The 24,625-nt window shown below is 54.6% G+C and overlaps 11 protein-coding genes across 11 annotated transcripts; 4 read left to right on the plus strand and 7 right to left on the minus strand.

Annotated features, from left to right (window-relative positions):
• Positions 1–1,922: 1,922 nt before the first annotated feature.
• Positions 1,923–2,629, plus strand: PG986_005616 (uncharacterized protein; the record flags this gene model as incomplete). The annotated part of the gene is made up of 3 exons (XM_066841838.1): positions 1,923–2,194; positions 2,303–2,531; positions 2,579–2,629. The coding sequence occupies 3 exons, from the start codon at positions 1,923–1,925 to the stop codon at positions 2,627–2,629; spliced, it is 552 nt and encodes a 183-aa protein (XP_066701700.1).
• Positions 2,630–3,057: 428 nt separating this feature from the next.
• PG986_005617 (uncharacterized protein) lies at positions 3,058–4,126 on the minus strand (the record flags this gene model as incomplete). Its single annotated transcript, XM_066841839.1, has 2 exons — positions 3,058–3,939; positions 4,004–4,126. The coding sequence occupies 2 exons, from the start codon at positions 4,124–4,126 to the stop codon at positions 3,058–3,060; spliced, it is 1,005 nt and encodes a 334-aa protein (XP_066701701.1).
• Positions 4,127–4,524: 398 nt separating this feature from the next.
• Positions 4,525–5,175, minus strand: PG986_005618 (uncharacterized protein; the record flags this gene model as incomplete). The annotated part of the gene is made up of 1 exon (XM_066841840.1): positions 4,525–5,175. The coding sequence occupies one exon, from the start codon at positions 5,173–5,175 to the stop codon at positions 4,525–4,527; it is 651 nt and encodes a 216-aa protein (XP_066701702.1).
• A 1,022-nt stretch (positions 5,176–6,197) lies between these two features.
• PG986_005619 (uncharacterized protein) lies at positions 6,198–6,980 on the plus strand (the record flags this gene model as incomplete). Its single annotated transcript, XM_066841841.1, has 1 exon — positions 6,198–6,980. The coding sequence occupies one exon, from the start codon at positions 6,198–6,200 to the stop codon at positions 6,978–6,980; it is 783 nt and encodes a 260-aa protein (XP_066701703.1).
• Positions 6,981–7,218: 238 nt separating this feature from the next.
• PG986_005620 (uncharacterized protein) lies at positions 7,219–8,233 on the minus strand (the record flags this gene model as incomplete). The annotated part of the gene is made up of 4 exons (XM_066841842.1): positions 7,219–7,346; positions 7,413–7,776; positions 7,843–7,964; positions 8,032–8,233. 4 exons carry the CDS (start codon positions 8,231–8,233, stop codon positions 7,219–7,221), a joined length of 816 nt encoding a protein of 271 aa, XP_066701704.1.
• A 1,581-nt stretch (positions 8,234–9,814) lies between these two features.
• PG986_005621 (uncharacterized protein) lies at positions 9,815–10,552 on the plus strand (the record flags this gene model as incomplete). The annotated part of the gene is made up of 1 exon (XM_066841843.1): positions 9,815–10,552. One exon carries the CDS (start codon positions 9,815–9,817, stop codon positions 10,550–10,552), a length of 738 nt encoding a protein of 245 aa, XP_066701705.1.
• A 1,070-nt stretch (positions 10,553–11,622) lies between these two features.
• PG986_005622 (Mitochondrial translocator assembly and maintenance protein 41) lies at positions 11,623–13,241 on the minus strand (the record flags this gene model as incomplete). The annotated part of the gene is made up of 2 exons (XM_066841844.1): positions 11,623–12,927; positions 12,972–13,241. 2 exons carry the CDS (start codon positions 13,239–13,241, stop codon positions 11,623–11,625), a joined length of 1,575 nt encoding a protein of 524 aa, XP_066701706.1.
• Positions 13,242–15,144: 1,903 nt separating this feature from the next.
• Positions 15,145–17,576, plus strand: PG986_005623 (spindle assembly checkpoint component MAD1; the record flags this gene model as incomplete). The annotated part of the gene is made up of 2 exons (XM_066841845.1): positions 15,145–15,270; positions 15,378–17,576. The coding sequence occupies 2 exons, from the start codon at positions 15,145–15,147 to the stop codon at positions 17,574–17,576; spliced, it is 2,325 nt and encodes a 774-aa protein (XP_066701707.1).
• Positions 17,577–18,681: 1,105 nt separating this feature from the next.
• On the minus strand, positions 18,682–19,496 carry PG986_005624 (uncharacterized protein; the record flags this gene model as incomplete). The annotated part of the gene is made up of 3 exons (XM_066841846.1): positions 18,682–18,880; positions 19,039–19,143; positions 19,360–19,496. The coding sequence occupies 3 exons, from the start codon at positions 19,494–19,496 to the stop codon at positions 18,682–18,684; spliced, it is 441 nt and encodes a 146-aa protein (XP_066701708.1).
• A 903-nt stretch (positions 19,497–20,399) lies between these two features.
• On the minus strand, positions 20,400–21,872 carry PG986_005625 (DEAD/DEAH box helicase; the record flags this gene model as incomplete). The annotated part of the gene is made up of 1 exon (XM_066841847.1): positions 20,400–21,872. One exon carries the CDS (start codon positions 21,870–21,872, stop codon positions 20,400–20,402), a length of 1,473 nt encoding a protein of 490 aa, XP_066701709.1.
• Positions 21,873–21,979: 107 nt separating this feature from the next.
• On the minus strand, positions 21,980–23,860 carry PG986_005626 (uncharacterized protein; the record flags this gene model as incomplete). Its single annotated transcript, XM_066841848.1, has 1 exon — positions 21,980–23,860. One exon carries the CDS (start codon positions 23,858–23,860, stop codon positions 21,980–21,982), a length of 1,881 nt encoding a protein of 626 aa, XP_066701710.1.
• Between the last annotated feature and the right edge of the window lie 765 nt (positions 23,861–24,625).

A 24,625-nucleotide genomic window follows, 5' to 3' on the forward strand; every position in this document is an offset into this window, starting at 1 on the left:
AGGCTCGTTACCGCCTCCTTCTCCGTTAATATTAATAGCGTATAAATTAAAAGTAAAATTAATAACTTTATATATTAAAATTAATATCGCGAAGCTATTTAAACGCGTAGTATCGATTTACCGATAAATATAATAAATCGAGTAATTTAAAAGTTTTTATAAAATAAATTTAAAGTAATAATTATAAATTATTTTATAATTAATAAGTATTTATAAACGAGGCGTAATATAAGGATTTATATACGTAATAATAAAAGTATAAAGAAGAAAAAAAAAAGCTAAGCTAATTAATTATATTTAAAAATATTTTATAATATATTACGAGGTAATTAATTATTTATTTAAGGTTATATTTATTATTTATATTAATAATTATTATAAATAAAATATATTATATTTATTTTAATAAGTTAAGACTTTTATTCTTTAAATAATAATTATTAAAGTACTTTTACTTTACGATTATTAATTTATAATAGCTTTAATTTTACCTACGTAAATAATTAACCTATTTAATAAGTTAATTAAGGGGTGTATTGTAAGAGGATAAAGATAAAGGGTCGCCCTTTAACGCGCCTAGCGCGCTACGCAAGGTATTTTATTTATATATTTATTAGTATAGTAGCACCTTTCTTTTTTGTCCTTTTTTTCTTTCTTTTAGACAGCACTTTAACACTTAATATATTATCCGAACGCTCTCTGCCATGCGATACATGATGGGTGGTGGCATTATTCAGCTTGGCTTTACGAGAATATGAGAAAGTCTGTCAAATTCGTTAGGAACCATGTGAGTTTCATCATGTGTGAGGCAAGTGAAAACCACCAGGGCAGGATAGGAGCCAGGAGATGGATTGCCACGAACATCAAGAATACCAGTTAGCGTCAACTTGGGAGAAACAACACAGAAATAGGTCAATGTAAAAAATATAATAACACTGAGTATCAAGTAACAAGGGCGAGGTTCTCGACGCCGGACCATTGTGTGAGATACAACGTTTGCAAGTGAAGACGAACGTCCATCAGACTTGATCAAAGAAAACGAGTCTAGAAAAGGAGTTGACATGAGAAGGAGGATTAAACACCTCATTGACAACGTATGCCGGGTAGGATACTGGGTAGCCAACCAACTTACCGACCCAACCGCTTAGTCAGGGCTTGGAAAACGTGTCACCACTTGATAATGGGGGCTTATTCGTATTCCGCATCGGTTCCTGTTTCCTGGGGTCCAAAAGAACCAAAGTTCAAAGGGATATTGACTTTTGGGGGGGGGGGGGGCCGCGGGACAGGCTCGCTACGCGTCAAGTAAGATGTTTGCTAACAACTGACAGCCCCTTACTTCCGCACCCCGGCTATTTGTCATCCAACTACGTCCAGGGGTAAATACGAACCGTTGCCTGTGGCATCAGCTCGGGTCGTCTTGGGCGCTTAGCAACGCGGCCCGGGGTCCAGGTAGTGGCCGTTGGGCAGGTAGGTAGTTATTGCCCACACCGTCTTGATACGGCCCGAGCTTTGTATGCTGGACCCAAGGGATGGCAGACGATGCAGCAAATGCGCTGTCATGATCGCGTGTTTGCGCCACTGGGGTCTTATATCCTTGCGTGATGAAGCGAAACAGAGACGCGGATAAACACAGAACGCGAATGAACGGCGAATGAGCAACGATGAGGTTGGATAACAAGTGGGCCCCAACGGTTCTGTACTCGTTATTGGTAAGCGTAGATACCCCCTTGCCTGAGTCGGCTCCACTGTGATACCTGGGTCAAGACGGTTCGCTGTTGTAGCGTCGCATTGCACAGAGAGGGGGGTTGTTGGATAAAGTGCCAATGACACGAAATGACCTGGGTAGTTGTTCGTTTGGTATCCCATTGGGATTCTCTCTACACATCTACCAAACCGATAACAACACGGCTGTTCGATTCACCATGGTCGCCGGACAGAATCTCGGGCCGTTGACGGCGGCGCCGACGCTGCCGTCCACCTGCGCCGACGAGCTCGATCGAGTCTACAAGATCAACACGTACCCGGGCTACTATCTCCTCCAGGGCTCGCCCGAGGCGGCTTCGTGCTACCCGAGCGCCTACGCGGGCGTTCGCTCGCAGTACTATTCCCCCGCGGCATCGTGCCCGTTCGGCTTCACGCCTGCTTGTACCAGCACGAATGGGGGGTCGGAGACCGTGTACACCTGCTGCCCAACGTGAGTGAAAAGGCCTCTACGACGTCTTTTCTTTTCTTTCAGCTCTGGACTGGACACGCTTGGTCATCACAAAACGACACAAAGGCAGTTCTGATTTATGAGACACAGGCAGTTCGACTACGTATGCCAGTCTACCAGTTACTACCAGTGGGAGACCACGTTGGGGTGCATGATCACAATCCACTCCGACCTGACGACGACATGGACGATCCTCGATGTGCAAGACGGCAAGACGGTGGTATCACAGAGTCTCGGGTTTCAGGGTGGAGTAAACGCATTTAGTATACAAGTCCGTTTCCAGTCCAGCGACCTCATCACTTCAGGGACTTTAGAAAAGGTGAGATACCATTACGCACTTAGTAACAACAATGGAATAACTATTAGGCTAACCGCACCCAAGCAGACTTCCACAGCCGGGCCAGCAAAAGCATCTAGTAATAATGCGAACATGGCTTCGAACACAGACACAGCGAGTGCATCCAGTAGTGGTGGGCTGACAGCTGGGGCAGCAGCAGGCATCGCCGTGGGAGCGGTCGCTCTGCTCCTTGCCGTCGTTGGTGCAATTTTTATGATGCTCAGGAAACGACGAAGGCAGAAGCAAATGCAGCCTGCACCCCAGATATCAGATAGTTATTTTCCAAGCCCGGCTCCAAAATATGTCTCTGGGGTGGAGGCTGCGTCGCAAGTGGTATACGAAGCTCCAAATATTACGCATGAGCTCGAAGGGACGGGACCGAGGGCTACGACCTAGAGCTGGGCTATTGATTGCTGGGACGGTTAAGAATGGAGTAGAACGCTTATATACCTCTGAATAAGCCCCATGTAGTTCCAGATGTGACAACGCCTATGGTATTCCAACACCCTCACGCTAAAACCAGCGCATCCCCCGACCCCAGCTCAACGAACCGATATTCGGGCGCCTCGTCGCCCATGTTCTCGGTCTCGCGCTGCACCGCGTCCGCGACCGTGTACTTGGTCCGCCGCAGCAGGGGCGCGATGAACCCGCCCCCCTTCTTCTCCTCGTCGTGCGTCGCGATCCAGCACCTGGCCCCGCTCGCGCGGACCGCCTCCAGACCGTTCAGGGCGCCCAGGTTCAGCTGCTTCGTCATCCAGATGCGCACGTCGTGGAGGCCGTGGAGGAGGGCGCGCGTCTCGATCCCGGCCGGTTTCACCGAGGCGAGGTCCGACGCCTTGATGCCGTGCGGCGAGTAGATGACGGCGGCAGCACTAGCTGTGTCGTGGGAGCGGTCATTGGCGTCTCCTATCTTGCTCTTGTTGTCCGACGCTGGCGCGACGGCGGTCTTGAAAGCGATCATGATGGCCGAGTGGTAGTAAAGCGCATTGCCAGCCGTAATGACTCGACCGATCCCAACCCAGTCCGGAAGCGGCGGAACGCTCAACGCCTTCTGCCAGTCCGCCGTGTCGTCGGACGAGAAGCCCGGAGTCGTGGTCACGCTGTCGAAATGCCTCCACGACCGAATGAGCTCCGCGGCCTTGTCGGTCGCGAAGACTGGCGTCTCCCGCGGCAGCTCCTTCAGCGTGGCCTCGTGGCAATGGTCGGTAAACTCATGCGAGATGGCGACGACATCGATGAGCGACGCGGGCTTGCCCTCGCCAGTCTTCTTCGTCTTGTCGTCGTCGTCGCCTGGTTCCACCTCGGCCAGCAAGCGGTTCAGCTCGTCGATGGTCTGCACGCTCGGCGCGACCAGGTGCCACTGGGTGGAAAACCACGAGGCGACGTCCGACTGCGGGCCCCCTGCCAGCGGGCGGCTTCGTGGCGGCGGCCGTGGGTGGGTAAGGCAGAGAGACCAGCCAGGTAGTGTCGGCGTTAAGGTGGATCAGGACGGGCTCGTCAGTGGCTTGCAGTAGCGTTGACCGTAGCCTGGCGCGGTCGCTAATGTTGAACGTCGGTTTCTCGTCTTGGGCACTCATATTCGTTTTGCTTATTTGGTATGTATTGAGTAAGGGCCTTTCGTTTCACGACGTACATGATTAAGCAAAGGCTCACACGTGGTTTCCTGCGTCAACCAACTTGCCTTTTGTCGCATTGAAATCTATGATGCCATGGTCGATCCTGGTCGCATTCAATCAATCAAGGTCGGGGTCATAAGATGCGCCCCGATTGGACTAGCCCCCTGTAATTTAGGGCTCCTGGCCTACATACAATTAATTATGAGACCACCCACTGAGACGGCTCAGCTGTCAGCGTACGAATGCCACGCCAGACAACGGCTGATTATAACGCCTCCCAAGATGCCATGCACAATACGAGTGAAAATGAAGTAAATATCCTATTAAGCCTACATGTATCTAAAGAGCAACATACAAACCTAGCTTCCGAACACCGCCAACTCTGCATTGTTTTCGTACCACACCAACAAAAGAATGAACAAGAGCGAAGTCGGCACCGCCATCGCCAGCAGCCGCATCTGCAGCACGATCATGAACTCGAGGAAGGCCAGCATCCCCTCGTTCTCGGTGCAGCGCGCCCACGCGCTCCTCCGCTGCCGCTCATCGAGATACGGGGAAAAGGAGGTATATAGCTGGCCCTCCTCCATCGTGGCCATCCAGTCGCGTTCGCGGCGGCGTCGCGGTTGCCGCGGATGGCGTGGCGCGTGATCCCGACCGTTTCTTAGGCAGTCCTCGCAGTGCAGCGAGAGGGGGCTGAGATGATCGCAAGTGCAGTAGCTCGAGACCGAAGCGCACCGGGTGCTGTCGTTGTCCTCGTTGCCGTTGTCCGGGCAGCTGTCGATAGCTACTGCGGTGCTGCTTACATTATCAGCCAGTGAAGAACTCGGTTCGTCCCCTCGCTGTTGCGGCGGTGGTGGTTGTACCTGCAGCACCCTTGACCGAGGCCGCTCCGGAATGACGATAGTCAGCTGCTTGCTCATGGTTGCATGGTAGTGCGGCTTCGGTAGGGTCGGGTTGAGCAGCGGCGTGCACTCGAATGGGAGAGGAGGAGGGGTAACAGCTACGGCCATGATAGGCAACCGGCAACGGTGCGAGACTTTTATCAATGCCCTGCACTCGAAACAAAGTCAGCAAAACCAGCTCCGACTTCGTGCCACTCACCTCTGGTAATGGAAACAATTTCTTGTGGCAAGCGCTACACAATATATTGAATGACTTTGTTTGCCAGTCATGGGTTCTGCTCGGGTCTTATGAGCGGCAGGGGTGTATTTTGTCATTGTTTGACAGATGCCTTTGCTCTTTGTGAGACATGGTCGGACAATCATGAAAGGACATCTTTGTAAGTTCCATATGCTCTCTTGGAATAACACATTGGATCATTGGCCGTTTCCATATGGCGTTCCAAGAGTCTTTATCCAGTCAAAGGTCCCGGATACTCCAACGTAGAAGAGTAAAGAACGAATGCCGTGTTGCTGTTGCAATTTGGGGATTGAGAGGTCGTCAGTGCAAGTGCAACCCGTTCATATTAGTGAGTCGGATGGATACACTCCTGTAGATGACCGGATGTTATACTTATCTGAGGAATGCAGACATAGCCAGCAAGTTGAACCGCTTTGTCCGACGTAGAACACCATTGGAATATGGGATTGGTGGGTGGCACTAGATTTCATTGCGATGCAAAGTCAATGACATGAGAGTGATCTAATCTAGCGGTTACTCCGTATAATGCGATTACCAATCCCGATCATCTCGGAGAGCGGGAGCTCCCAAAGTACATAGGTGGAATAAACGGCGCTGGTAGAATAGCGTCAGCATTTAACGGTTAAGCCAAGGCTTGCCCTGAAAGCTGAAGCATCCCCGAATGCCCGTGCCTGCCATCATCAAGCGCTGATCCACTCGTAAGCATTAGCATCGCCAAGCTATCTGCATCGAAAGAGAAATACCATCCGATCTCCCTCGTCCTCGGACCGTGGTCTGGCTCGGTCGGCTCCCCATACTTCTCATCGCCGTCTACGCCGCCATCTTCCACGGCGAAATCAACAACAGCAGCGGCAGCAGCAGCAGTCCCAGGAACCCCGACGACATCCCAGACATGGCGGCGTCGCTGCGCGGATTCGCGCTGAACCCGCGCGTGTTCAACGCCTCGCTCTACAAGACCATCAACGACGTCTGGTTCGGCGGCATGTCCGGCCAAGCCGTCGGCGGCATCGCGCCCACCAAGGAGATGGCGATGCGCTGGTTCGCCGGGGGCCAAGAGTTTGACGCGAAGTGCCAATCCGCGGGCGCCGAGGCCCTGGACTCGATTGGACCCCATCGGTTGGCCCTGCCCAAGTTCACCACGGTCCAGGAAGACCGCGCCCACTACCCGGACATGGCGCGCCCCTTCGCCACGCAATACAGCGCGGAACAAGACAGCGCCGCCGAGGCGGGCAAGAACGCCCTGTCCATCGTGCTGCTCCTGGACCAGCTCTCGCGCAACGTCTACCGGAAGGACCAGGGCCCCATCTACGCCCACTACGACCGCCTCGCGCGCGCCGTGTCGCAGGACGCGCGGGCCCGGGACGTGCTGGCGGGCCCCGGCTTCAGCGACGTGCAGCGGTACTGGCTGTACATGCCGCTGATGCACTCGGAGGACCTGGCCGACCACGAGGCGTTCGACGTCTACATCCGCGACAAGATCGCGCGGGCGGAGAAGGCGGGCGACGCGGCGGCCGTGGGCTCGCTGCGCAACAGTCTGGACTTTGGGGAGAGGCACATGGACATCATCCGCAAGTTCGGAAGGTACCCGTACCGGAACAAGTGGCTCGGGCGGGAGACGACGGAGGAGGAGGCGGCGTATTTAGAGGGCGGGGGCGAGACGTTTGGGTCGGGGTAGAACACATATAGCATGCGACCTGTACAACATCACTTGATAGACCTAGACTATGGGTATATTTGAACTTTTCGTTGATTCTAAGACGGAAGGCGTGTACTTCTGTCCGATGCTCCAGGTTATGCGGTCGTAGGCAAAACTGTCTCAACTGTAAATCATTGCCATTGACAGAACGATCTATGAGGGGGTATATGGATCTCGCTGCTTAAGGTTCTTGTACTTCAATCTCCTCTCTTCTATCCTACTCCCTGTTCTTCTTGGCCCGTCGGTCGGCCATGACTTGGAAGATGCTGCCATCATACACTCGCCGAATATCCTCCTTGGTGATCTTGCCGTCCTCCGGCCAGAGCATCAGGTATGTCGCGAGCCCTAGAAGCAAAGTCAGTCTATATGAGATCAATCGCCTATCGCCTAAAATAACGGAAACAAACATACACTCGAAGAAAGCGCCGAACCAGCCGATGGGGTCCATGATGACGCGCTGCCCCTGCAGCACGTTGGCAATGTCCCAGACGGTCAGGTAGTCGCGCCCCTCGGCGTACTTGGCGAAGATGTCCTCGAACTTCTGCGGCACGAAGCGGCCCTCGGCGTCGTACGTCTGCGTGTCGCTGCCGTGCTTGTCCTTGTGGATGCGCGCCAGGTGGATGCGGAAGAAGGGGTCCGGGAGCCAGCTGCCGCCCGTCGGGTACGAGAAGTTGCCGTGGATGATGAGGACCGACAGCAGCGACAGGAGGTAGCCGAACCCGACGGCGCGGAAGCCGCGGAATGTGTCCAGGGGCCAGATGATGCCGTCGCGGTCCTGATTGGGGGTTGCGCATGTGTGAGTTTGAGTCGCAGGGTAAACACGGAGATGGGGATTACGTACGGTGTCGAAGAACTCGCAGTGCTGCTGGAGCACGGTCTGGTCGCGGTGCTTCTCCGCCCATCCGCCCTCGGTCGTCCCTGAGGGTTTTTCATAGGTCGCTGCGAGGTTGGCGCGCGCAGTCCCTGGGATGCGATGTCAGCAATCATTCTCCTTTTTGCCCCGTGGCAGCTAAACTGCGCGCCTCCTAACCTGTGTGTGGTAAGCGCTCATCGTCCTCCGGCTGCAAGAACGGTTTCCGCTGCACCGTGACGGGCACTTCAGGAATGGAACCGACGACGGGCGGAGCGACGCCGTTGGTGACTGCGTGTTTTGGGGGCTTCGCGAGCAAGACTTCCGCCTCGGACGGGTCCAGCTTCACGGCGTCGGCGTACGTTTCCATAGTGTTCTCCATGATGATACTTCAGCAAATACGAGCTACAAAACGAATATGATTGTGTTCATAAACAGAGGCTTGAAAGGTAGGAAGGAGTTGCCCCTTTGTTTATGAGAGAAATTTTCGAGGGAACGCAGAAGCGACGTCATGACGTCATACGAGTCACCCTGAGCTGCATGATTCCTGAGGATACCTGGGCAGAAGCACTTTCACATGTAAATTGTGTCGCTTCTTCGCAATGTATTGGAACATCGTCTATGGAAATGGGCTGATAAGGCTCAGAGAGATCACGATGGGAACTCTCGGTTAGTGTATGAGCCTAGAGCATTTTGGTGTCTACCTAGAGCTTTTAGTGAGTCCTTCGGCACGTTTGGTCTGCTTAACCTAGAAGCGGTGCCTTGAACTTTTCCCGTCCTACCCCAGGTCACGTATAGTGTACGCAACCAACATGGCGCTCTGCAGAGCGGTACGTTCCAATTGAGGTGTTTGCAAGTCGGTGTTCGCCTTAATTGGGAGAAGATGGGGACGGAGTCTCAAGAAATGCGCTGTATCAAGAAAGCCTGCAGAAAACCGCTGGGGGGGGGAATGGAGGTTAGCGAATTGGTGAAGTTCCCCTGCGCTGTTGGGGGCGCGGGGTCCTTTATTCTTCACTAGCCCTGGCGCACGCAACTAATCCCGGTGGAAACAAACTGTCTTCAACACAGCGCCAGAGCCGCCGGATCCTCATTCACAATCCCATCGTATAGAAATGCTCAGAATCGAGACAATGGCCATTGGTCAATACCAATCCTTCGATCTGGGACAACATCATGGGACGGACCCCTGTTGGAGTTTCCTGAGCTCTCCTGGCACATTACGTCACTGCTGGGACGGTGGGCCCACGGGTGGTACCGAGAAATCCAGGAACGCCTCTGACAAATCGCCTTATCCCAGTAGATCGGCCACACCAGACGACAAGATGGGAAGCCCGGATAGCCGACACCTTGGTCCATCGTTGGCGATGAGTGGGTAATCTATCTTTGGAATCGTGCAATACGGACCCGGTCAACGCAATACCAAAGACCCAGAAACTTGATTTTCGGTAGCATCTGCCGTCTAACCGCACCGCCATGGAGAGAGTCTCGAATGGTCACTGGTGGCCCGGGGTGTTCTCCGGTTTCGACACAGCCGCCAGCCAGCCAGCCGCCAGGGGAATTGCTTCTAGAATACCGGATCGCCACCCCAGTTGCCAGCTGGACCCCCTGACTGGGGTGGAATGCAGCAGAGAACAAGTCAACCAAGGTGGCTGCGCGATGACTTCACATTCCCCTTGCCAGGGCCGCGTGTGCGGCTTGGCTGAAGCAAAGCAAGACTGAAGTGACAGGACGGGATTGCTGATGAAGTCATTCTCCTCGTTTGCAAGTGACTACCATGAGAACTCGAAGATATAAGGGCGTCAATTACCGCCTGCATTCTCTCATCTCAATCAATTCAGCATCATCATCCTAATACAACATCGTCTATCATCATCTACAGCCTCTAGACCTTCACAGCCTTCCCCCCCCGCATCAAGCCACTCTCAACTTATAAACATATTACCTCAATAATACCACATCCGAAATGAACTCCTACGGAAACAACAACAACTCCTCGTACGGCTCCTCTGGCCGTGAAGAGTATGGCTCCTCCGGCGGCCGCAACGAGTACGGTTCATCTGGCCGCTCTGAATACGGCGCCTCTTCCGGCCGCAACGAGTACGGTTCCTCTTCCGGCGGCCGTGACGAGTACGGCTCCTCGGGCACCGGCGGCTCGTATGGAAACAACAACACATCCTCCTCTTACGGAGGCGGCGGCCCCGAGCGGGACTCGTACGGCAGCGGCGGCAACAACAGCCGTCGCTCCGACAACGAGGGCGGCGGCTACGGCGGCAACTCCAGCTCCTTCGGCGGCGGCAACGACCGCCGCAACGACGACTCGTACGGCACTGGCTCGTCCTCCTACGGCAACAGCACTGGAGGCGGCTACAACAGCAACAACAGCAGCAGCAGCTACGGAAACAACAACGACAGCTACGGCAGCAACAACAACAGCAGCCACGGCAACGGCGGTGGCAGCTACGGTAACAGCGGCAGCCACGGCACCGATAGCAGCGGCTACGGCAACAACAGCAGCTCTGGCGGCGGCCGCTACGACGACGACAACGGCCGCAAGAACGAGAACTCCGGCGCCGGTGGCATGCTCGGTAGCATGCTCGGCGGCGGCAGCAACGACAAGAAGAACAGCAACAACAAGGAGGACGAGACCTTCACCGACAAGGTCATTGACGGTGTCGCCACCTACGCCAAGAAGAAGTGGTAGATTGATTCGCCTACCCTGGCTACTGCCGATGTACAACAACAACACGATGAATGTTTATATGATATGAAGGAGGGCATTTACGATATAGCGGGATGTAATTCATAGCGAACCGATATTACAATTAATACTTGAGATCATGATTTGCACTTCACACTTCAATCTTGATTAGAACCTACGAGTGATCGACGTTGAGTCGGGCATAGTTTTGAAGTAAATGCGACAGTGTGTTGGGACTGCTTGTTTTCCGAATAGAAGGTCCAGCTTCATCCGTTCCTTGATGCCTTCGTCGAGTGAATTGTGCCAAGCTTGCGCATCACCATCCAGCAATTGCCAGAAGTTGGTCAAGAACACTTCCTCTCGTTGCCGCGAACGATGGCTGTGTCGTCTGCCTGTGAGGATGCTCGCTCAACTGTTGACGTAAACCGCAATGGAGAGACGATTATAGGCCCATGCGAGGGCATGCACCTCGACTCGCCCACGGCTTTGGGCCATCTTGGCACCCTTACGATACCGTATGTTGCACAGGCCTTGCGAGGCAAGGACGGAGATATTCACCGTTGCCACATCACCAAGAACCTCCCTGGTCTATTCTTTTCCGGTGCCACCCGACAAGTCAAGCCGCTTCCACTCATGTCTTCTTTTTCTGCGTACATCGTACGCGTGTTACCAGAAACCACTGGGACGCCAGGAGGAATGGGAATAGATCTCAAATCATATATAACTTTGCTTTATTTAATTAGCGCCAGGTTGTGGAAGAATCGCAGCTATTCCAACGAAAAACTGCAAAGGTCGCGTAAGATAGAGTTCTTGTTCATCATTGATTCATTCGTTATTTAGCAATTATTTACAGGCCTTCCAAGTATTTGCAAGAATTCATTTAGGCCCCTTCCTTACTTTAAGCCAAGCATGGTCACCACCCACATGCCCATGTCTCTGAAAATGACGTACCACACGTAGACGGAGAGTACCCAGAGGGCGGCCACGCTTGTATACCAGAGGCCTGCTGTGAACCGGTCCCACATGATCCGTATGGCTACGCCCGTCCAGTGTGCTTCCTCGCGGAGACGTTGCTAAGCTCTCTCCGTCTTGGAGCCCTGGCGGTACTTGCCGATCTTCTCGCCGACGTAGCGGAACGTCTTGCGGAAGCCCGCAGTGAGCGGTCCCTTCAGGCTCTGGGTAGTGCTGGGCCACTTGATGGTGTTGCGGATGACAGAGCGGACGATGGCACGGAGCTCCTCGGGGTTGTCCTGCGCGATGCGCTGCTCGAAACTGCCTCCCTGCTGTCGCTTGAACGAGTTGGTGTCCTCGTTGGTCGACTCGTGCATCATCTTGTCAAAGTCGAGCTGCGGGATCTTGTACTTCTCCTGGTACTTGAAGTAGAGCTTCGAGCGGAACTCCTTGGGCAGACGGCGCACCATGTTGCCGCGCTTGACGGGGTTCATGTCCTGTCGGATCGGCATGACGCGGTCCTTCTCGGTACTGATCCAATCGAGTGTCTTGCAGGCTGGGTCGTCAAACTCCGTATTGGGGAGCGACTCGATCAGGGGAGCATACAGGCGGCGGAAGTTTTGCATGTTGTGGTCGACGATGTTGGCAACCTTGCGAGGGTTCTCGGTCGGGAAAGCCATGCGCGGATCACCCAGGTAGCTAATGCCAGCAATCGTAGCATACAACTCATGCTCAGTGAACTTCTCAGGCAGCATAAGCAGAGCAGTTCGGACGGCACCCAGGAGGTTGATCTGGTTGGCCATGCGAACTTGAGGATCGTCGCGCAAGATCTTGACGGGCTTGTGGAGGCGACCAGCAAGGTAGAGCGTGTTCCAATCCCGAAGATCCTTCTTCAGTGTGTCCAGAGAAACCACGCCGTACTTGATCAGAAGACCATCGACAGTGACGTGGGTGTTGAAGTAGACACCAGCACCCATGCGGTCTTGGACGAAGGAAACCGCACCAGATCCAAGAGAAGCAAGTGATGAATAGTGGTCACGGTGTTGGTTCATGTTCAAGGAATGGAAGTGTTGGGTGTGAGTTACGCCAAATATGAAATCAATCATCTTCGGCTCGCCATTCTGAGCCTTCTGGACCGGCAAAGGGGCCTTGGGATGGACCGACTTCATCTGATCCTCGGTGGCAATGTCTTTGCCCTTCTTGGACTGAGGGAAGACGCCGGATCCATACGCGAAAGCATAGCGGACCGGAGCTCGGAACTGCCACAAGACCTGGCGCAAGCACTCCTTGAACTCCTTCTCGATTACAATGTGCTGATTGACACCGAAGTTGGTGTAGGGAAGGTCTGCAAACTTCTCGATGTTGAAATTGCCGTCCTCTTCCCAATCGTACGCAGGCGGGCCGGCAGCCTCGTCGTAGGGGGAGGGCTCGGTTTAGCCGCAGCCTGGGCAGTAGCCTCTGCATTATCGACCTTTGTAGCATCCTCAGATGCCTCCTCCTTTTTCTTTGCCGCCTCCGAACCAGTGTTCTTATTGTTGTTGTCGGTCGAGGTACCGTAGGTACGCAGAAGATTGAATTGGTGCGGGAATACGGGGCGCTCCCGGGTAACCGCGGAGTGGATCGTAGCAGTAACCGGGAAGGCGGTAACCTGGCGAGCCCGAATCGTGTTGGAGCGAATTGCAGCAGCAGCGGAGTGGCGTGCAAGTGCTCGACCGGCGGCCGGAAGGCCTTTGTGCAGCATTGCCGGCGCCATTTGTTGCTGCAGGCAGGCCGGGTTGCAGGTAACGGAAAGAAGAGGTCAGGTCGTAGACGCCAAACGAAAGGGGCGTGAGCGTAGACACCGGAGGAAAGAGGCGCTGGCGTAGAGGAAGGAACACGGGGTGTGTGTAGAACACTTGTGGACAGTGGTGTTGACGTTAGAGGAAACCCGGAGTGCGCGCAGAGCACCGGTGGAAAGAGACCGGGACGCGCGCAAAATCCAGATGCAAAATATGGCCGGCAATAAGGTAACCGGTAACCTAGCCGCACGGCAAAGGAGCGTGTATGAATATGCGCGGTGTGTGGTCAGGCAGCGTAAGTATTTACGCCCGGCTAGATGGAAGTGGGAGGTGGATGGCGTGTGATGTGCTCCGTTCCGCAGGTTGGGAGAAAAGCAGTTTGATCTGCAGCAGGTGCCGCCCTAGTATTAGTTCGGGAAATCAGCCATATGGCTCTGTGCCTCGACGTCGAGGTGTCAAGATCGTGAGGGCTCGTCCGTACGTGCAGAACGGTGGGGGACAGTCTCAATGATGTCGCCGGAGGAGGTGGTGAAGCAAATTCTAACATCTGACGATGCGCTGCACACACACACACACACACACACTGATGACCGCACTAATTCCTCTAAGGCTCGGCGACCCTACCCGCGAGCTTGGGGTAGGGGGGGGCAGGAAGCTCAGCTACGTAGCTGTTAAGCTTGATCCCAGGCCCAGCAGCCAACCAGCGGCCCCAATGGCCATGCGACGGGGCGACCGCACACGGGTCTAGCCCCGTTAGGGGGCCCCACTGACAGCCAGGAACTTGGTGCATTGTGACGTGAGTCGTCCCGTACAAGTGTACAAGGGTTCAACAATCGGACATAAGGCACGCAGCAGCGGAACTGTAGCGTGGGTGCGTGTACTTGGGATACATGTATGCATGCTTCATCACCAAGCTGCACAAGTTGACTCGCTTGTGCCATTCTTGTTGACCATTGATCAACAGAACGGGGGGAGAGCATACCTGCCTGCAGGTACGTATCTACCCAGGCACTATCAGACTGAACAGTGATACTAATGCCATCCAAATGTCTTGGTGGCATCGGGTGTATCATGTCATCAACCATGGTTCGTCCTCAAGAAAAAAAAAAAAAAAAGGCCACCAGGTGTCCGTCCAGCCGTTGGCGGACATGCAAGGGAGCTAGGCGCCATCACTTGTGCGCGCATCCATTGTCCGTCCTGCTTGACCACCGGTGCTGACAAACATTCCAGGCGACTGTCGCGCAGCTTGTTCGTCGAGTCGGGTTGCAAAGCAGAGGGGCTGACGCATTCTTTCCTGCTCACTTGAGCATGAAGGCATCAATTCTCCCTTCCCGACCTCGAACGCCAAACCCTGTTCGCGCGACGTGCTCTTGGATCTGTTCGTGGTTTTATTCAGAGAGTGAAGGAGGCTCAGTACGATTCCCAGGCCATCTAACCTACGTGCTGGGAGGGAGAACGCCAACGCGCTAGCGTCATTACGATAAGCTGTATACGGCTAGCGGCACCTGGATAAGCCAGCTACGGTTAGCGCATTCTCAAACACCGATAAGCTACTAGCGCCACAGCGATAAGGACGCAGACAAGAGACAAGAACGCGATAGGAACCAGCAAGCTGGATGTCCGTGCACGCCAGGCTCGCGACCGTCCTTTGTTCTGGCTGAACCAATCCCGACCAGACAGGCCGCCAACAGCAGCAAGCCATAACAAGCAAGCGTTGGAAGCGTTGTTCATCAATCTCTTTGACCCCTGCAGGTGGTAAAGTGGCGCCTGACCTTGCTCCCGGCAGCCACTCACAGCCCATCACCAGCGCTACACTTCTCCCAATAAACAAACACACAGTCAGTGGCCGAGCAGCCAACCTTCAACATGACTGTTTCTACTCCAAAATCTGCCCGGCCGGCGGTGAAGCGCAGATCAATGACTGGCCAATTCCGGCACAGCGTGGGCGGAAATGCTCTGCCGCGACCACAAACTTCCCTCCGAGCATCGAGAGTATGTCTACCCCGGCCCTTTTGTCTTCTTCCGTTGCCCAACAAGGGAGAGCGCAATCTGACTGTTTTCTGTCGCGACACCGCTGCTAACAAAGAACGTCCCGCCAGGTCTCCAACTTCCGCGCCTCTACATCACAACCCCAGTACGACATCATCACGGGCACCGACAATGCGACTAGCTCTCCTTTCGCCAAACCCATTGCCCGCCATGGTCAGGCCAACGGCGAATCGGTACGGGCCTCTTCGCGCGAAAGCTCCAAGGAGAACCTGGCCCCTCCCGACGCAGAGGAATACGAGACACAGCGCAAAAAGATAGAAGAGCTCAAAGCCGAGCTGGCCGCCATGCACTACAAATGCGACAACTACGAGAAGGAAAAGGACATGGCCGCCTTGGAACACGAGAAGGAAATCCGCGAATGCCGTAGGAAGGCCGATGAAGACTTCAACAAGCGACAGGATGCCGAAGGTGAACGAGGCGCAGCTGAGCGCCGGATCGAGTCGGTCATGTCCGAATTGGCCGAAGTGAAGGAGTCAGCAGAACGTGATGCCCGAGCCCTTGAGAAGAAGGCGCGCGAAGCAGAGAGCGAGGCCCGGTTGCTCCAGGAGCAGCTAGACGATCTACAAGCCGTCAAGGAAGAGTCAGATCGCATGAATCAGAAGCGCATGTCCGACCTCGAGTTACAGGCCTCAAATCTACGCGAGTCGATGGAAGCTTACGAGAAAGAGAACCAGTCCCGGGATGAGTTATTGCAGCAAGTTCAAGAGCAGCTCGCCCAAAAGGACGAGATCATTGGGGATCTCGAAGCAAACGTTCTACGTCTGAAGGCGCAAACTGGCGACGCCGATACCATTGCTGTGATCCGGCGCGAATTGTCAGACCACGTGCAGTACATCCGGAATCTGGAGTCCAAGAACACCAAGATGCACAGCGATCTCAGCCACTACAAACAGATTCACAAGGCGGTCGAAGTGGTAGAAGAGGAGAAGCGGACGCTGCAGCGTAAACTGGAGGCCGCGGCTGGACTGGAATCTGAACTTGCCGAAGCCAGAATACAAAGGCAACGACTCGAAGATGAACGTCTGGCCTGGACATCCTACCTGCGAAATGCCAGTGACGATATGATGGAGTTTGACTCGCCCGAACACGTCGCACGCGCACTTGTCGAGCAACGCTATACCACGGCATCGCTGACCGAAAAGCTGGGTGAAATCCAGGAGCAGGTTGGTGAGAGAGACGGGATCATCAAGTCTCTGGAGGCGGAAATGGGCACCTTGAAGACGCAAATCGAAAAGCTCAAGACCACGCCATCTGCTCTGCCAGCCGACAAGTCTCGAGCTAGGCTGGAGCGCCAGCGCGCTCTTGCAGCCAAAGAGGTCGAGTACTTGCGGGCTCAGCTCAAGACTTTTGACGCCGAGGACGAGACCTTTGAGCCAGAAAAGGTCGACGAAGTCAGGAACAACCGTGTCGCCGAATTGGAGCATTTGGTGGATAGCTACAAAGCTGAAATCAAGGCTCTCCATGAAGAGCTTTCTTCTGCGGAAGCTGCTGTTCCCGGTGAAACTAAGCCAGCGGTTGGCTCCAAGCGGCCGAGGGAGGACGACGATGTGGAATCTGAGACGATCTCTGAGCTCAACCGCAAACGACAAGCACTGCTCAACCAAGTCGCAGAGAAGGACAGGACTCTGAACACGCTCCAGGTCGACTACCAATCACTCCGAGAGCGTCTCGAGGCTGCCGAGAAGAAGAACAAGACCCGGGTGTTGTCTCTGCATTCCAACCCGACGGCCGAGTGGGAAGCTATCAAGGTGGCCACGCTCACGGCGCTCAAGGAAGAGAACAAGCAGCTCCTCACCCAGCTGCAGAAGGCCCACCGCAACCCGTCCTTCCCCGTGATCCCGGCCTCGCAGCTCGCGGCCGCGAAGCGCGAGGTCGAGGAGGCGCACCGCGAGACGGCGTCGGCGATGAAGACGTCGCAGCGATTGAAGCAGGTCTGGGGCGCCAAGTCGAACGAGTTCAAGGAGGCCATCTTCAGCACGCTGGGCTGGACCGTGACCTTCATCCCCAACGGCAAGATGCGCGTCGAGAGCGTCTTCAACCCGAGCCAGACGGACGAGCACGAGAACAGCATCGTGTTCGACGGCGAGCGCGGCACCATGAAGGTCAGCGGCGGCCCGCAGAGCGTCTTCGCCCGCAGCATCGCCGACCAGATCCAGTTCTGGGTTCGCGATAAGGGCTGCATCCCGGGCTTTCTGGCCGCGCTGACGCTGGAGTTTTACGAGCAGCACAACAACGAGCAGAAGGAGTAGATGATGGCGTAGGAGGAGATACTTTCTACTGCTTTATAGAGTAATGCGCGCCGTAGGTAGCATACTTTGGCTGATCACATGATACCTGGCTGGAGTTTAGGAGTTTTGAGATTGGGCAGGGAAGACCGACGAAATGTCCTGCCTACTGCTATAACTTCATAATCTGAGAAACGATCTCATTTGTCCCACAGAAGTATCTTTGACATAAACTCTCGCTTATGCCGTTGATGGCGACAACGCTGCCTTTGGTATAATCGGTACTGTCCGCAAATAATCGATAGGTCTACTTGCTTAATTAGGTATCACACCCAGTAGGATGAGTATCACATCCAGTAGGATAAGCATCATACCCAGTTGGATAAACATTATATCACGGCACTTGATCTTATTCCCTAATGTGTACAAGTCGGCATGGTATGGTGAGGGCAGCGCTGTCGCCATCAAGGGGATAAAACCACATGCGTTCAGAGCATCATGTTAGTAGATGCAGGGGTACAAGCTTATTAGATACACGGTGATAACGGGCATAGTATTTGAATGAACACAGTTCATCATGCAAGTAGACACTTGGACTGGCTCGAATCGAGTGTATGCAATGGATGCTATGTCCGTTACTATACTTGGCTGGTCGAGTGTCTTGTCGATGTTTCTGCCGCATACGATTACAAGCTAGTGGGGCAACTGCCTTGCATGTCACTGGTGAGGCATAATGGCTGAAGCCAGTAATGGATGACGCAACGACTAATGGGGAGGTTCTCTGATGTGTTTTGTTATTTCATGAGTGTTTGGTTATGCGTGCGAAAATGCCAGCGCTGGCCGCAACGCGTGCATTTCAAACTGATCTATCTAAACCTCGGGAGGATAGGGTATCTTAGGGTCCATCTCATGCGTTGTCAGCCTTGCCACCACAGCAGGCGCTGCTGCCACCCTCGTGCATGTGCTCCTTGGGGCTGATCTCCGTCGCCGTCATGTCGACAGCACCGCCGCCCCGATCGACGACCCGCTTTTGTCCCTCGGGAAGACCTCCAGACGGGTTCGCAGCGGTGGTAGTGGTGGTGGCGGGGTGAGCGGCGGAGTCGGCGGCAGTAGTAGGGGCCGGGGCGCTCTAAGCCTCGGCGCCCTTCTTCAGCAGACCGACCAGAGCCTGGGGGTTGGCGCCGACGAGCTCCTCGGCCTTCTCGCCGTCCTTGAACAGCATGAAGGTGGGCATGGCGCGGATGCCGAGCTCCTGGCTGACCTCGGGCAGCTCGTCGACGTCGATCTTGGCGAAGAAGATGTCCTTGAACTGCTCGTCGTTGGAGTGGCTGTTTTTGTAGGTCGCAACGGTTAGTCTTCTATTTGCCCGACTTCCCTGGGGAGTTTCTTCGGCGCTCGCTCGCTGTCGCAATGGGACAGAAGAGGCAGAGGTTGAGTCACGAATATATAGAGGAAGAGGAGGGGGGCAACACGGGAGGAGACTCACTTGACCAGCATGGGGGCAATGGCCTTGCAGGGACCGCACCAGGTGGCGAAGCAGTCAAGCATGACGATCTTGTTGTTCTTGAGGGCGTCCTTCCACTCCTGGGTACTACATCGAGGATCAGAATGTCAGTTTGATGCCTTCCCTCTTCATGTTTCTTCTCTGTCGATTGCCAAGTCCGGCGTTCGGCGCCACCAGCAGCACGAGGAAGTGGGGTGCAGGCGGGCAGGTGCAGCAGCCATGCTTGCGGTTGCGCGCCTCGGCGAGTGAGTGACAGAGAGAGAGAGAGCTGGGCGGAAGAGGTAGGCAGGTAGGTACACTTACGTGCTGATGTTGTGGACAGTCATTTTGGGCGACGAGTAGTGGAACTGGCGAATGTTCTGCTGGAGGGTAGATGGCTTGAAGATGCTGCGTCTCAAGAGAGAAGACTGGATGGTGCTGCGTAGGAATGGTGTTGACATGGAGAAGGTGGGATGGTGGGAGAGGCGGGAGGAGGGGTTTTATGTTTTATATGGGGACCGGGATTCCGAGGCAGAGAAAGGTGTAAGGTGTTTGCAGGTGGCTTATTCAGAAACAGTTCAGTCCAGAGAGTGAAGCTTCTTGAATTGATGGCCTTTTTTTATCCTGCTTCTAGCGGCTTTCGGCTGGGGCTACAGGGGCCTTCGGGCTTCTAGTGCATCCAGGCGGGCAAACAGGGCTAACTGGTGGGATGGACTTAGGGGAGTGCGGTACAGCGGTCAGGAGGGCAGTTGCTGAAGTCGGTCGCTGAAGGAAAAAGACGTGACGCAGAGCATGTCGTTGATTTGTCAAGGAGGCTAAAAACAAAGTGCAGAAACCGATGACGCGATCGTCAGACCCCTGTATTGGTTCGGAGACCCCTGGTCGGGCTCTGCTCCCAACAGCGCAGCCTCGGGAGCAAAATTTGTCCTGTCTGGGTAATTGCTGATTACTGTACAGGAGAAACAGCTGCACGTCACTTTTACCGCTTATCAGTAGCGGTCGGAGGGGTGCGGGTGCGGAAATCCGACTGCCGCCCGACAACCGCTCTGTTAAATCCGCATCAAAACATCTGGAATTACCATCGCCACATCTGAATACTTGGTTGATCCGAGTAACAGTTTTCGTTTGAGAACTATGAGCCGCTTAGCAATACCGAAGTTGATGTCTCCCAACGTGACAGTGAGGCTGCTCCATACGCCTTTGAGCATAACCAAAACTGCAAGAAGAAGGAAGAGGGTATCAAGTCCATAGTTACATGTATCCATCTATCGTATCGTCTATCGTAACAAACAATCAAACAACCGCCTCACTGGCCACCCAATCCAACATCTTCTTCTTCCTCCTCCTCGAGTTTCACTTCCACGTCATTCGCCACAAACAGGAACCCGTCCCTTCCCCGGAACCGGCTTCGCCAGCACCACCGTCTCGACCCCAACCGGACTCATCTCCTCGGGCCCCATAGGCAGCGCCTCGACGTCGATACTCATATTCAGCAGCGCCTTGAGTATGACGGAGCTGCCGGCCTTGCTCATCACCTCGTTGGCGTGCTTGCACAGCTCCGAGCACACGCACTCGATGCAGCCGTGCTCGCAGTAGCAGTGCTCGACGCGCTTGAGCGCCTGCACCAGCAGCAGGTCGACAAACTCGAACGCCTTGGTGCTGATCCCCGACCCGCCCGCGCCGCCTTTGGCGTCGTAGAAGGTGAGGCGCGCCGGCCGCTTCCGCTGCGTCTCCTTTTGCGCAAACTCCTTCAGGCCGATCTTGCACTCGGTCCGCACGTCGCCGGGCATGCTGATGACGAAGTTGGGCATCAGACTCATGACCGCATGTTCGGCCGCATGGATGGAGCCGGCAACATTGAGTCGGCGATCGACCAAGATCTCGAGAGCCCGCTTGGGCACGTCGAGCCACATGCCTTTGCTGTGACGGATGATGGGCGGGTTGTCCACCTGCACCGCGTCGAGGATTCGCCGCTTTTTGTCTATCTTGAAATATCCGAACACGTTCTGCGTAATTCGTATCGACCCATGGAAGGCACTAGAGAGCGATCCGGGAATCCTGCGTATCAACTCGGTTTCGACCGGATCAATATCGGTGAAATCACGCTGCTGCGTCGTCCAGTCTACTTTGACCTTTTCGACCTTCGCAATCATTCTATCCGGCTGGAAATCGCGCACCAGGTAAGAATTCCCTTGATGAAGAAAAATGGCACCATCGTAGATCGTAAAGAAGGCTCGTGATGCTTCGAGCTCCTCGAGCACGATGTTTTTGCCATGTGAGATGTCGACAATGGCAAAATGGTCCTCTTCAGTGTCGCGAATGGCAACGAACTTGGAAGGCACTGGCCGAAAGCGGTCATGACAATGGTAGTACCCCAGCTCGTCCTTTATCAGGCGTTCCTCGGCGATCTTGGCCAGGTCTTTCGAGAAGTACTTCGCATCCTCGACTGGCCTGATCGGCATCTCGTATGCCGCGCATTGGATGTGGCCTTCTAGCACGAGCATGTTCTCCAAGTCAACCTGCAGTTCACTGTTGGGCTTGGTGAAGAGCTCGTCCGGATTCTGCATATAATGCTGGTCCGTGGCGAAACAGTCTCCCACAAGCACCGAGAGTGAATCCTTGTTTCGCCGTCCCGCGCGACCGCTTTGCTGCCGGAGATTGGCAATGGTGTAGGGAAAGCCCAGTGTAACCACGCAGTCCAACGTACCAATGTCTACACCCAGCTCCAGCGCCGTGGTGGCAACGATGCCCATGAGCTTGCCCTCGAACATTTGGGCCTCGATTTGACGTCTGTCTTGGGCAGTGTAGCCTCCGCGGTAACCCATGATTCGCGCCATGCACTCGGGCCGTCCTAACGATTCAAGCTCCCATTTGGCCGCCGAGACGAGCACCTCGCACTGCTTCCTCACGCGGCAAAACGCGATGACACGGACCCCACGCAAGATCAGCTGGCAGAACAACCGCGCGCATTCCGCCATGGCGTCTCCGCGGCCGCTGGACGGATCCCCGGGTCCTTGTAGGGCGTGTTCCAGCAGAGGAACTCCTTGCGCCCGGAGGGAGACCCGTCGAAATCAACGAGATGTACATTTTCGATGCCGAAGATGGTCCGGAAATGGTCTTGTGGGTTTGCCACCGTCGCAGAGCAGGATATGAATCTGACCCGGCGATTGCCGACCGCCGCGCAGATGCGCCGTAGCCTCCTCATGATGAATGCCACGTGAGAACCCATGAGACCATTGTAATAATGCAGTTCATCTACGACCACGTATTTCAAGTTCTGTAGAAACGTCCGCCATTTATCTTCTTGGGGAAGTATCGTGATGTGCAGCATGTCTGGATTGGTGAAGATGATGCGGCCTTCGCCTCTGATTTGATTTCGATCTTGCATCGGCGTGTCGCCGTCGAATGTCTCAACGAGCACTTGCTCCAGACCCTCCATATAGGATAGCATGTCTTTTAAGCTGCGCTTCTGGTCCTGGGCCAGTGCTTTAGTCGGGAAGATGTACATGGCTCGGGCGTTGTGGTCTTTCTCTAATGCGTGTATTACGGGAAGCTGGTAGATGAGGGACTTGCCCGAGCTTGTGGAAGTCGAAACGACAACATGGTGCCCATTCTCCAAGGCATTGATGGCCTCGGTCTGATGTGCGTAGAACTGGGTGATGCCCTTTGCATTGAAAAGTGCGTTGACCATGGCCTGGCTGAGAAGGAAGTCCAGCTCGCCATAGACGGCCTCCTGAGGCTCAAAGACGCGATGGCCATCGGGCACAATTTGATTCACGTACCAAGAGCTTTCCTTGAGCTCCTGGACGATCTCGGGGATGCTCTTCCTTTCCTTGGGGATCTCTTTGGGTATTGTGTCCATCTCGGGTTTCGGTGCAGGCGTATTGTGTTCCGACTCCGCGGGGACGGGCATGTGTGCTTCTGCGTCCTGCCGTATCATCACTTCGGGGTCGATCTTCGCTTCGACGCACCGATTGATGTATGCGCTGGCGGCGTTGGTGAACTTTTGGTTGCGCTTCTCTATCAACGAAGTCATTTGCTTCTGGCTGAACACGGGCATCTTCAGGTCCTCGTCCCGAAGCCGCCGGTTGGGGTTCGTAGGCTCCCCCGTCTTGCGGCTCTGCACCTGGCGCTTGAGATCTCCGTCAATGAACTCGAAGTAGAGGATCTCCTTCCCGCTCAGGGGCGCCTCGTCCGGGTGGTACTGTCCCAGCTCGTCCATGCCCGCAAGCCCGCCCACCGAGGCATCGGGCGCAGGCCCCTGCGTCCGGATGTCCTTCCGGGCGCGGCCTGGTTTGAACGTCGTGTCTCGCTCGGCGCCCTTGATATCGGTCTGCAGCATGACCTCGTCGACGTAGGTGAAGTTCACGCCTTCGGGGCGCAAGGCGGCCACCGCGGCGACGTCCTCGATCTTCAGTTCCTTCTTGGTGTGGGATTCCACTGCCGACTTTATCGTGTCGAAAGTGGTTGCTAGATGCTTCCGGGTCGAGCAAAAGGTAAACACCAGGTTGAGCGCCCTATGTGTCTTGTCCAAATCCTTGAAGAGCGGCGGCCACTCAATGACGCATTCGACATTGGCGTTCTTTGGCGCCGGAGTCTTCTTGTTCTTCTTCGATGCCGCGCTGCCGCCAGCCGCTTTCGCGGGCTCTTTGGTGGGTTCGGCATCACTGACGCCGCCACTGGCACCACCCGCGTCGCTTCCAGCACCTGCGACGGAACCATCCTCGGCGTTTCCAGCTTCGGGCGACTCCGTGTCGTGTTCCGTGCGCTTCCTCTTCCGCCGAATGGCTCTGTTTGATACTGTGGCCGCCCGGAGAGTCGACATTTTCTTCACCCGTACTCTGGATGCATTTGGGGGAGATGAGTTTCTTGTTTTCGGGCGGCTTGCATCGACGCGAGACAATACTGTGATTGACGTCAAAGACAATGGTGGCGCGGCAACTGCCAACGCGCCATCACGTGACCCCCATTAATTGGACGGGTTGATGCAACTTCTATTACCAGGAGCCAATTCTAGACCTCCAATGCCTCAGAGAATTGCCTGATTGATGCGCAATGCGATACGAAAGCATTGTCAGCCTGATGCGACAGTCGCGGTTGGTCGCGACGTCTTCTGGATTTATCCCCTTACTGGCGACAACGCTGCCGCCACCATATCGTGTCTGTGATTAGCTAGGGAATAATCAGTGCCGTGGTATAATGTTTATCCAATTGGTGGTATAATAGCTAGTTAATAAATGATTAGGCCAATCGATTGTTTGCGATGAATACTTACTTGTCATATTATACCAAGGGCAGCGTTGTTGCCATGAAGGGGAAAGCTGGCGAACAGGAACGTCAGCACCAACTGCAGGCTTCGCAACCCCCCTTACTTCAATACTTCCTCTCGGCGAGCTGAAAAAAAAAAAAAAGCGAATGTCGTTGGTCGAATATTTGCCCAAGACACCGCGTCTCCGGACCAGTTGAGAAGTTTCGGACACTTTATTGCTCCTGTGATACTATCTTTGACGCGTAAATCAATCCACAATCAACTTGGGGGGCATAAATACGGCCGCGGTGCATCTCATTCTCACCGGCGCAACCGGTCTCG

Source organism: Apiospora aurea (assembly GCF_038362705.1).
Source record: "Apiospora aurea strain CBS 24483 chromosome Unknown utg000004l_segment0_segment0, whole genome shotgun sequence".
Taxonomy (NCBI): domain Eukaryota; kingdom Fungi; phylum Ascomycota; class Sordariomycetes; order Amphisphaeriales; family Apiosporaceae; genus Apiospora; species Apiospora aurea.